Source organism: Oryctolagus cuniculus, chromosome 5 (genome assembly GCF_051225735.1).
Source record: "Oryctolagus cuniculus isolate XC-2025 breed Fujian yellow rabbit chromosome 5, ASM5122573v1, whole genome shotgun sequence".
Lineage (NCBI taxonomy): Eukaryota > Metazoa > Chordata > Mammalia > Lagomorpha > Leporidae > Oryctolagus > Oryctolagus cuniculus.
Window position 1 is genome coordinate 98,903,808 of NC_142871.1, and position 12,382 is coordinate 98,916,189.

The window sequence follows — 12,382 nt, forward strand, 5'->3', positions numbered from 1 at the left end:
CAAAATCTTTTAAAGAATTTAATTATAAAAATGTGTATATTTGCAAGCTACAGTGTGATATTTAAATTCATGTATACAGTGTGTATTGATTTAAACAGTAATCCACATTTCCCCTTCTCTGACATTACTTTATGATGGGAGGCTTGGAGCTTCCTTGTTCTATTTGTTCACAAAATATATATGAGGTTGTTGTGAACTACAGCCTCCCCACAATGCTGTGTGAAGTACAGAAATCTCATAAGTCAACTTTCACCCTACATATTGTATTCCAGTATTAGATATTAGCTGAATGATTCTGGATACTTTTGTATAGTCTCGATTTTTAGCCCTTATCTCAGGACTTTGCTATTGTTTTCTTTTTAAAAAACTATTATTTCTTTTCTTTTTGGACAGGCAGAGTGGATAGTGAGAGAGAGAAAAAGGTCTTCCTTTTGCCGTTGGTTCACCCTCCAATGGCTGCCACGGCTGACGAGCTGCGGCCTGCGCACCGCGCTGATCCGATGGCAGGAGCCAGGTACTTATCCTGGTCTCCCATGGGGTGCAGGGCCCAAGGACTTGGGCCATCCTCCACTGCACTCCCTGGCCACAGCAGAAAGCTGGCCTGGAAGAGGGGCAACCGGGACAGAATTTGGCGCCCTGACTGGGACTAGAACCCGGTGTGCCAGCGCCGCTAGGTGGAAGATTAGCCTAGTGAGCCGCGGCGCCAGCCTTCTTTTCTTCTTTTTTTTTTTTAATTTGAAAGACAGAGACCTAGAGAGATCTTCTGTCTGCTGGTTCACCCTCCAAATGGCCCCAATATCCAGGGTTGGACCAGATCCAAACCAGGAGCTAGGAATACAATCCAGGTCTCACATGTGGGTGGCAGGGACTCAAGTACTTGAGCCATCTAATGCCTCCCAGGATGCACATTAGCAGCTAATTTGATAGGAAGAAGAAGAGCCAAGACTCAAACCAGCCTCTCCAATATGGGATGCAGCATCCCCAGTGGTATCTTAACCACTGTGCCAAAGCTTCCCCCTTTGATACTGCTTTCTTTTCTTTTCTTTTTTCTTTTTTTTTTTTTTTGGACAGGCAGAGTGGACAATGAGAGAGAGACAGAGAGAAAGGTCTTCCTTTTCTGTTGGTTCACTCTCCAATGGCCGCCGCGGCCGGCGCACCGCGCTGATCCTCAGCCAGGAGCCAGGTGCTTCTCCTGGTCTCCCATGCGGGTGCAGGGCCCAAGCACTTGGGCCATCCTCCACTGCACTCCCTGGCCACAGCAGAGAGCTGGCCTGGAAGAGGGGCAACCGGGACAGAATCCGGCACCCCGACTGGGACTAGAACCCGGTGTGCCGGCGCCGCAGGCAGAGGATTAGCCTATTGAGCTGCGGCACTGGCTTGATACTGCTTTCTAACCTAGTACAACCAGGCAAAAATTACTAACTTTCAAAATAGACCAACCAGTTAAGACTTTTAATTTGGCATACCATGTAATGGGCAAAGTCCTTATGAGTAGGCAAATATGCAAGATTTTTTTTTCAGGTTTACTTTTAGCCTCATGACATGTCTCTTTGAGGAACACTGCACGAAGTTACAAGAGGCTTACCATATTAGAACTGCCAAAACAGTACACATTGTTTAAAACTATTTTTTCCCAGATACACAAAAATCACAATTACAACCTCTTTCCCTTCATAAATTAATGACAAGCCTGTCATAACCTAATAAAGCTATTTTAATAAGTGCTAAACAGCTATCTCCTATCTATACTCTGGTACTGACTGAATTATTCGCACTTTAAAAGTCTCCTGTAAAGTGAAAGCTTGATGGTGGTATCACAGGCGTCATCAGTCAGTCTGTGGCAGTTCATTCACAGTTGCTTGTCTTTGCTGAGTCGTCTTCACAAATCTGAGCAGATTGACAATGGCAGCAGGTGTCACTCCAGGTATACGACTGGCGGCCCCGATCTAACAAGAAAATGATGAGAGGAGTGTAAGTGAGCAATGGCAAATCAAATCTATTTTCCTCTTAATACACCTATACAGTTTAGTTTATAAAACATTTCCATAAATATCAATCTTAATGTAGCTTCAAAACAACCTTGTGGCCAGCACCGCGGCTCAATAGGCTAATCCTCTGCCTGTGGTGCCAGCACCCCAGGTTCTCGTCCCGGTTTGGGCGCCAGATTCTGTCCCAGTTGCTCCTCTTCCAGTCCAGCTCTCTGCTGTGGCCCAGGAAGGCAGTGGAGGATGGCCCAAGTGCTTGGGCCCTGTACCCGCATGGGAGACCAGGAGAAGCACCTGGCTCCTGGCTTCGGATCAGCGCAGCGCGCTGGCCGTAGTGGCCATTTTGGGGGTGAACCAACGGAAAATGAAGACCTTTCTCTCTGTCTAGTTCTGCCTGTCCAAAAAATAAATAAATAAATAAAAACAAAAACAAAAACACACCAACCTTGTAGAGTAAAGGAATGGTGCTTATTACTTCTGTAATCTTACAAATGGGAAACTGAGGCTCAGAGAAGTTACAATGATTCTGAGATCACACACTAACAGATGTTATAGTACCTACTGTTTTGTTTGTTTAAAAAATTTTTTTTAATTTATTTTTTAAGGAATACAAATTTCGTAAGTACAACTTTAGGAATATAGTGATTCTTCCTATGATATCAGCCCTCCCACCCACACTCCCATTCCTCCTCCTCCTCCCTCTCCCCTTGCCAGACCCATTCTCCAATAAGATTCTTTTTTTTTTTTTTTTTTTTAAAGATTTATTTATTTGAAAGGTGGAGCTACAGAGAGGGGGAGAGAGAGAGAGAAGTCTTCTATCCCTGTCCTCTGGTTCACTTCCTAGATGGCCGCAACTGCCAGAGCTGAGCCAGGAGTCCCCTCTGGGTCTCCCACGTGGGTGCAGGGGCCAAAGGACTTGGGCCATCTTCTATTGCTTTCCAGGCCAAGGAGAGAGCTGGATTAGAAGTGGTGGAGCAGCCAGGACTAGAACTGGTGCCCATATGAGATGCTAGCACTGCAGACGGCGGCTTTGCCTGCTATGCCACAGCGCCAGTCCCAAGATTCATTTTCAATTGACTTTAAGAGTACCTACTTTTTGAAGATGGTGGAATAGGAAACTACATAAAGTGCTAGGCTAGGGCTAAATAGTTAAAAAAAAAAAAAAAAAAGGAAGTGTAGGAAGTGCATTCTTTGGGGCAAATCAGAGAGAAAACTGCAATGGAAAGTCTACAGAAGGAAGAACGCTGTGGACCTGCGTGCAAGGTGCACAACACATGACTCCAGCAGCCGAGAGCTGGAGAAAGCAGCAGCTTTGGAGACTGAGGTGAGATCAGACTGCAGCAAAGCATGCCTCTGGTGACAGAGCTGGAGGAAGAGCAGGGCATGACTCTGGCCTGGAGCCCTGGTGTGGAGAGGGTGCCTGGGGACCCTGTGGAAAAAAAGGGGTCAGGCTTCTGTCACCCCAACCCCCCAACAATGGCACCTGGCGATCAGCTAGAGGGCAGGCGCCATTTAGGGCACAAGCAGCAGCTGTGGAATCCCTTGTGCAGGTGTACAGCAACCGGCTGAGACAGACTCCATCTCCGAGTACTGGTGGCAGCAGCTCCGGTGCATGTGGCAGGGAGAAGGCAACACGGCCGGGGGCTCTTGTGCATGCGTGTGATCCCGAGACTCCAGCAGAGGGAAAAATCTGCATTCCCCACTGACTCTGAGTCTGGCTGGGAGGAACGACAGGGGGCTGGGCACCCACCTAAGACTGTGAGGTACCCCCAGCCTCCCAACATACCACAGGCTCTGGGGCTCAAGCTGCCTAGGTGGAGCACCCCAAGCAGCTGGCTCTGGGACAAACTGCCTCTCTGTGGATCAGTCAGGCTGGTGGGGTGGAGCGGACCCTCTGCAGCCCATGACTGTGGGCGCCTTGTGTGCTGAGTCTGTGGGGACTCTGTGGCTGCCCGAGAGGACGCAGGATGTGGCTGGGTCTCTGGCCAATCACTATGTGTGACTCCACGTGCTTGGAACTCCCTGGTTGCCTGGGTGAGTCATTCAGTGGGATCCGTGTTCAGACTGAGAACTGTGCAGATCATTTGTGTGGTTCCCATGGCAGCACGGATGAGTATTGCACCTACTGGGGCTAACATCTGGGCACTGACCACATTGGTAGAGAGGAGGTGAGGGTATGATCACAGCAGGAGCTGATCATGAACAAGAGATCTACAATGCCCAACTTGGGTGTCACCCTGGATACTCATCCCACCCTGAGCACTGACCAGAGCTCCCTGGCCACACCACGCACACACCTCTGTGTATTCACTGCAAATACAGACATTACACTAAGCCAAAGTCCAAAGATACATGCTATCAGAGGAAAAAACCAAAGTATCTCCACAAATGCCTAAAAATAAATGCAGAAATTCAAGAAATAATAAGACAACATGCCCCCCAAAAGGAACACAACACTTAAATATTAGAATGTGAAGAAATCGATGAAATGAATGCCTGAAACAGAATTCAAAGATTAATCACAGGATTAGTCAAACACAAACAGAATCAAATCCAAGAATTCAAGAAATCTGTACATGACATGAATGAAAATTTTTCCCATGAAATTGACATTTTATAGAGAAATCAAGGGGCTGCCGCTGTGGCACAGCGGATTAACGTCCTGGCCTGAAGCACCAGCATCCCATATGGATGCTGGTTTGAGACCTGGCTGCTCCACTTCCGATCCAGCTCTCTGCTATGGCCTGGGAAAGCAGTAGAAGATGGCCCAAGTCCTTGGGCCCTTGCACCTAGTGGGAAACCCAGAAGAAGCTCCTGGCTCCTGGCTTCGGATAGGCACTGCTCCGGCCATTGAGGCCAACTGGGGAGTGAACCATCGGATGGAAGATCTCTCTCTCTCTCTCTCTGCCTTTGCCTTTCTGTGTAACTCTTTGAAATAAATAAATAAATCTTTAAAAAAAAAAAGAGCGAGAAATCAAAATGAAATAATTAGAAATGAGAAAAATTCAAGAGACCAAATAAAAAATACAGTGGGAAGACTTAACAATACACTTGGTGAGGCAGAGGAAAGAATTTTCTAGCTAGAAGACAAATTTTTGGAAATTTTTCAGTCAGACCAAAAAAAGAAATTAGAAAAATTAAACAGTGTTGGAGATCTTTGGGATACTATCAAAGACCCAACACATGCATCTTAGGAGTTCCTGAAGGTGGGGAAAGAGAGAATGGATTAGGAAGGCCTATTTAAGGGCCAGCGCTGTGGTGTAACAGGTAAAGCCACTGCCTGCAGTGCTGGCATCCCAAGTGCTGGTTTGAGTCCCAGATGCTCCATTTCCAATCCAGCTCTCTGCTATGGCCTGGGAAAGCAGTGGGAGATGACTCAAGTGCTTGGCCTCTGAACTCGTGTGGGAGACCTGGAAGAAGCTCCTGGCTCCTGGCTTCGGATCGGCCCAGCTCCAGCTAATGTGGCCATTTGGAGAGTGAACCAGTGGATGGAAGATTTCTCTCTGCCTCTGCCTCTCTGTAACTCTGCCTTTCAAATAAATAAATAAATAAATAAATCTTTAAAAAATAAAAACAAACAAACAAACAAAAAGGTCTATTTAGTGAAACAGTTATAGAAAACTTCCCCAATTTGGAGAGAGAAAGGGATGTCCAAGTACAGGAAGCACATAGATCTAACTCCTAATAAACATGACCAGAAAAGATCTTCATCACGACACACTGTATTCAAACTTTCAACAGTAAAACATAAAGAAAAGATTGTAAAATGTGCACAGGAGAAACATCAGATTACTTTCAGAGGATCTCCAATTAGACTCACAGTGGACTTCTTATCAGAAACCCTACAGGCTAGGCAAGAATGGCAAGATATATTCCACGTCTTAAGAGAAAAAAACTGTCAAGCCAGAATACTGTACCCTGCAAAGCTCTCATTTATGAATGAAGGTGAAATAAAGACCTTCCATAACAAACAGAAATTGAAAGAATTTATCTCCACCTGCCCAGCCTTACAAAAGATGTTTAAGGATGTGCTACAAACAGAAACACAAAAACATGGTCATCACTATGAAAGAAGGTAAAGGCAGAAAATCTCCCAGTAAAAGTACAAAGGAAATCCAAAGTAAACAACAGGAATATTATCAAGTCACCTTGAATGAAAAGGGACTCAACTCTCCAGTTAATAGATACAGACTGGCAGGATGAATTAAAAAACAAAACCTGGGGCTGGTGTTGTAGCGCAGAGGGTTAAAACACTGGCCTGCAGTGCCAGCACCCCATATGGATGCCAGTTTGAGTCCCGGCTGCTCCACTTCCAATCCAGCTCTCTGCCGTGCCCTGGGAAAGCAGTAGAAGATGGCCCAAGTCTTTGGGCCTCTGCACCCTCATGGGAGACCTGGAAGAAGCTCCTGGCTCCTGGCTTTGATTGGTGTAACTCAAGCCATTGCAGCCATCTGGGGAGTGAACCCACAGATGGAAGACCTCTTTCTCTCTCTCTCTCTCTCTGCCTCTGCCTCTCTGTAACTCTGCCTTTCAAATAAATAAACAAATATTCAATAAATAAATAAAATCAGAGGTGAAAAATAAAATGTAACAACAGATACCACAGAAATAAAAAGAATCATCAGAATTACTAAAAAGAGCTGTATGGCAACAAACTGGGAAACCTAGAAGAAATGGATAGATTCCTGGACACATACAATCTACCAAAATTGAGTCATGAGCACACAGAAAACCTAAACAGACCAATAACCAAGACAGAGATTGAATCAGTAATAAAGACCCTCCCCCAACAAAGAAAAGCCTAGGACCGATGGCTTCACTGCTGAATTCTACCAGACATTTAAGGAAGAACTAACTCCAAATCTTTTCAAGCTACACAAAACAACTGAAAGGGATAGAATCCTCCCAAATTCCTTCTATGAAGCCAGCATCACTTTAATTCCAGAACAGAAAAAGATACAACAGAGAAAGAAAACTAGAGATCGAGATCCCTGATGAACATAGATGCAAAAATCCTCAACAAAATACTAGCTAATTGAATCCAACAACACATGAGAAAGATCATTCACCTGGACCAAGTAGGATTTATCGCTGGAATGTGGGGATGGTTCAACATTTGCAAATCAATAAATCTGATACATCACATTAACAAACTACCTGTTTTCTTACCGTCTGTGGGCGACTGAAATGTAATTTCTCCCGAACTTCCTGAGACAAAGACACATCCTTGATCGTCAAATAATCCAGGTCTTTTGGCAGCTGGAGAGTTTCATCTCGCTGAACTTCCTTTATTTCTTGTAGCTGATGGAACACTACTGATTCATAAGCGGCTGAGGAGTAAAACGAGAATTCTATTATGCTACCCAGGTTATACTAACAGCTTCCATTTGTATAGCCTTTTGCTATTTACAAAGAGTTTTGCATACATCATGTCATTCAACATTCATCTCAACACCATCAGACAGATGGGCAGGTGTCACCTCTGCAGGTGAGGAAGCTGAGGCTAAGACAAAGGGAGTATCTTGCATATTAGCTACAACATTCTGGCTAGTAGTATAATGTACTTTTCATTTCAAATATCTGGAAAATTAAAGATAAAAACAGAATTTGCTTTCCCTCTCAATTCAAATCTTGGTTGGAACAACTCCCTCAATACACTGTAGGTTTGAATTTTAATTCTCAAGATAGATATTGCTCCAAGAAAAATGACATTCTAAACTAGCTTGATATAAAGCTGTAATATTAAAAAGTGGAGCTACTTAGTTGAAAACCCATAATTTAAATAATTATTTAAAGTTTTATTCAGAAGTGACATTAAGATGATAATCCAGCAATTATTTTATAATTCAAATATTCTGTCCTTAGAAAAACCCAAAACTTCTGTTTAAACCTAAACTGAGGTGGTCATTCTGTCCTGTTCAAGAAAGGGGTTCCCTGAGGTCTTGGTAGCACCTGCTTCTGTCCTTGAGTAGCAGCTGGAAAATCTCACCTCTGAGCCTCATCTGCCAATGAGTTACTTGCCCTCTGACCACGGGCCCTGTGTCATCACTCTCGGCCTCAACTTCTTCAGAAACTGCCAAGTCTGGCATGATGACTTCTGAGTGTCTTTACAAAAAGACAGTTGTGAACTACACAAGCTTTGCATCCAGACAACCCAGGTTCAACCCAGGCTCTGCCACTCACCAGCTGTGATCTCAGACAACTTACCACTTCTCTGTAAAATAAGGACAACAATGCTAGTATGCAAATTCAAGAGGCAGGCCTACGTGTCAAATGACATAATTCCTCTAAGGGTGTGCTACAATACTGTAATGCAACAGATCTTAGGAAAACAAATTGTAAATCTTAATAAACAAATTTATGACTCATAAATAGACTCTTCAAGGTATCACAGAATATTAACAGGAATATGCTAGAGGATATATTATTTATTTGCTTAAATAATATAACAAGAGAGTTAAATGAAAAAAGAATCTGACAGTGATTTCTGCCCTTAAGAAATCTGTTGTCGGCTGGCGCCGCGGCTCACTAGGCTAATCCTCTGCCTTGCGGCGCCGGCACATCCGGTTCTAGTCCCGGTTGGGGCACCGGATTCTGTCCCGGTCGCCCCTCTTCCAGGCCAGCTCTCTGCTGTGGCCAGGGAGTGCAGTGGAGGATGACCCAAGTGCTTGGGCCCTGCACCCGCATGGGAGACCAGGATAAGTAACTGGCTCCTGCCATCAGATCAGCGCGGTGCGCCAGCCGCAGCACGCCGGCCGCGGCGGCCATTGGAGGGTGAATCAACGGCAAAGGAAGACCTTTCTCTCTGTCTCTCTCTCTCACTGTCCACTCTGCCTGTCAAAAAATAAAAAAATAAATAAAAAAAAGAAATCTATTGTCTAGTAGCAATTTTAAAACCAATTAGTGTACTATATTTTAACCAAATGTGTTTTCTTTTTAACCCCAAACAGACTACTAGAGTCTTTATATACACCAAGGTCTTTAAAGGATAAACACAACCAGTAGCAACACTGTAGTTGAAGGCAGAGGTTTCGTATCAACAAATTATTGTTCTGGATTATTCTGACCTGAACCTGATGATTACTGGACAAAATAAGACTGCAAACCAAGTTTAAAATATATCACTTAGTCACTATTTCCTGGTGCTAACAGTCCTACACGCTTAATAAAGTAATTTTTCTCAACAAAGAAATCATGGCGGTGAAGTAAAAGGTCAACATCACTTCTTGTGCATGAGTGTATTACCAGAACAAGTTTCTGGTGAGGTTCCTTCTGTGCCAGATTTTTATAAACTTTCATGGCAGGATGGTAGGTAGTACATGGGTCACCCCAGGTGACAGACCTCTGTGGAAGTGAAGGGAAACACGACCTCTAAAAAGAGTGCTGCATTCTCACCACCCTGGCTGTGCCCTAAGGTTTTAAAGCCTCCCTGTTTGAGCAGCCCACCACTGTCCAGCTTTTCCTACCCTTCTCCCCATCCTATACCTTGCTTTTTCCACTACATAATCTTCTACCCCTGGGGGAAAAAAAACAAAGTGCAGAAGGCAGTATTATTCTCAGTATTTTTGTTTATGTTTGAAATCTTTTATAATGAAAAACTTGAAAAAAAAATACAATGCAACTACCAAGGACACCAGTGGCTTAGGTAGTTGATCAACTGACCTAGAGTATGAGAGTTCATCATGTGTTACAACGTAAGAGGCAGACTCTAAATCTCTGTGCGATACAAAATGAGTATTTGTGAGTGGTAGAGTACTTCATATGTTGTCATAGCCAAAGACAGTATTATTTCTCTCATTATTAGAATGTTAGATAAGGAGAATGTAAATAAGGAAGCTCAATGTACAAAATAAGTGGTTTTCTTTTTAAAGGAAGGCTTTTATTGTAGCACTTCCCAGACTTAAAATGTGCAAACAAAACACCTGAGGATCTTGTTAAATGCAGATTCTCCCTCTAGAAATGGAGCCCAAGACTCCGCATTTCCAGCAAGCTGGCAGGTACTGCAATGCTGCTGGTTGGGGAGCACACTGAGTAGCACAGCGCCTAACACTATGCTGGTCCTTTGGAAATGACAGCTCTTCTTGGCATAGAGCTCTTAATGGACCTGCTGTCCTTTCATAACTTAGACAAGTAGGTAAAGATAGTACATAGGTATCTTAGGCAAAAAACCCTATTTTCTACCTTCTATTTTGAGTCTTTCGGCTAGTTCTCTACATTGAGTGTACTTCTTGAAGAGGTCTGGAACAACCTTGGCCAATGACTCCATGTCAACTTCCTCATGCTTCAGAACATCTAGAGCACTGAAAATACACAAAAGACTCATTAACGTAAGGATCCATATCATGTAAGGCAGACTAGGAGCGAGACTCCTTGGAACAACACCGAATCTCAGAATGAATAATACCGAAAGATAAGCTTCCCTGTTCCTAAGCACAGTGAGCAAAGCAGCAACACTAATGTAGGCCATCAATCAGATTTAATATTGATGTTCCCCAATTCCTTATCATGAGAATTAAGTTGCTGATAGAGTGGCATGGCTATAATCTGTCCTCCTTTTCATCGAAGGATACAATATCCTCTGATAACAAGGGTTTCATCACATCCCCTAAGCACAGGCAAGATGCTTTACATCTAAGCCATGTTAGGTCCTGGTGTTGCATCAGTGCATGATCCTTTTGCATGCTGGAAACTGTGAAGAAGACAGAACCACCTAAAGAACAAGAGGTCACTGTGAGCATGCTTTTAAGTCTCTGCAAAACTGATAAATATGGGCCAGCCTCGTGGTGCAGCAAGTTCTGCAACCATCTACAATGCCAGCATCCCATGTGAGCACCAACTGGAATACCAGCTGCTCCACTTTTCATCCAGCTCCCTGCTAATGCACCTGGGAAAGCAGCAGAAGATGGCCCAAGTACTTGGGTCCCTGCACCCACTCCAGGTGGGAGACCTGGATGAAGTTTCTGGCTTTGACCTGGTCCAGCCCAGCTATTGTGGCCATCTGGGGAGTGAGCCAGTGGATAGAAGATCTCTGTCCTTCTCTCCCCCTCTTTGTGTAACTGTCTTTCAAATATGTAAAGCATTAAAAAACAAAAAACTAATCAATATTATATACAAGTTTATAAGTAGTCTTCCATTCTGCTTTCTCCTGATTTGGCATAATCTCCATTTCAAATTTTTGCCACAGAGAACTTTTGAATTCTCAGTTCTACTTCTACTATCCATGATACATAGGCTAAGTCTCCTGGGCGAAAGGGGACTGTTAGAAAAATTTCCAGGCAACTTACACAGGTTACCACAAGAACATGCTGAAGTGAGATTTCCAAATACTATTTGTCACTCATTGAAATCAAACTACTGACAGAAACTTCAGGTATGTTTAGTCTCTAGAAGTTCTGGTGCTTCTTTGAATCCTTTTTGCACTACTTTCAGATTTTCTCTCTTTCTTTTTTTTTTTAAAGAATTATTTATTTATTTGAAAGTCAGAGTTACAGAGAGAAAAGGAAAGGCAGAGAGAGGCCGGCACCGTGGCTCAATAGGCTAATCCTCCACCTTGTGGCGCCGGCACACCAGGTTCTAGTCCCGGTCGGGGCGCCGGATTCTGTCCCGGTTGCCCCTCTTCCAGGCCAGCTCTCTGCTGTGGCCTGGGAGTGCAGTGGAGGATGGCCCAAATGCTTGGGCCCTGCACCCCATGGGAGACCAGGATAAATACCTGGCTCCTGGCATCGGATCAGCGCAGCGCGCGGACTGCGGCGGCCATTGGAGGGTGAACCAACGCCAAAGGAAGACCTTTCTCTCTGTCTCTCTCTCACTGTCCACTCTGCCTGTCAAAAAAAAAAAAAAGAAAGAAAGAAAGAAAAGAAAAAAGAAAGGCAGAGAGAGAGAGGGAGATGTCTTCCATCCGCTGGTTCACTCCCCAATTGGCCGCAATGGCCGGAGCTGTGCCAATCCAAAGCCAGGAGCCTCTTCTGGGTCTCCCACGTGGGTGCAGGGGCCCAAGGATTTGGGCCATCTTCTACTGCTTTCCCAGGCCAAAGCAGAAAGCTGGATTAGAAGTGGAGTGGCCGGGTCTAGAACTGGTGGCCATATGGGATGCCGCACTGCAGGCCAGGGTGTTAACCCGCTGCGCCACAGCGCTGGTCCCAGATCTTCTCTTTCATTTTTTTTTTTTTTTTAATTTGACAGGTAGAGTTACAGATAGTGAGAGAGAGAGAGACAGAGAGAAAGGTCTTCCTTCCGTTGGTTCATTCCCCAAATGGCTACCACGGCTGGCGCTGCACCGATATGAAGCCAGGAGCCAGGTGCTTCTCCTGGTCTCCCATGGGGTGCAGGGCCCAAGCACTTGGGCCATCCTCCACTGCCCTCCCGGGCCACAGCAGAGAGCTGGACTGGAAGAGGAG

At 44.7% G+C, this 12,382-nt stretch overlaps 1 protein-coding gene across 4 annotated transcripts in view; it reads right to left on the reverse strand.

The window, feature by feature from the left end:
* Positions 1 to 1,423: 1,423 nt before the first annotated feature.
* MTO1 (mitochondrial tRNA translation optimization 1) overlaps positions 1,424 to 12,382 on the reverse strand; it is a 35,652-nt gene continuing 24,693 nt past the window's right edge. For 3 of the 4 annotated variants that reach the window (XR_016233369.1, XR_016233370.1, XM_051854155.2), the window contains exons 10-12: positions 10,167 to 10,285; positions 7,155 to 7,315; positions 1,424 to 1,946 (exon numbers count right to left, since the gene is read on the reverse strand). Coding sequence is in view for 2 of the 4 variants with exons in the window: in XM_051854155.2 (XP_051710115.1) it covers positions 1,827 to 1,946; positions 7,155 to 7,315; positions 10,167 to 10,285 (400 nt within the window). In the remaining 2 variants the exon portion in view is untranslated. The remainder of the gene's footprint in view (positions 1,947 to 7,154; positions 7,316 to 10,166; positions 10,286 to 12,382) is intronic. The other variant, NM_001171292.1, reaches the window with a different exon arrangement.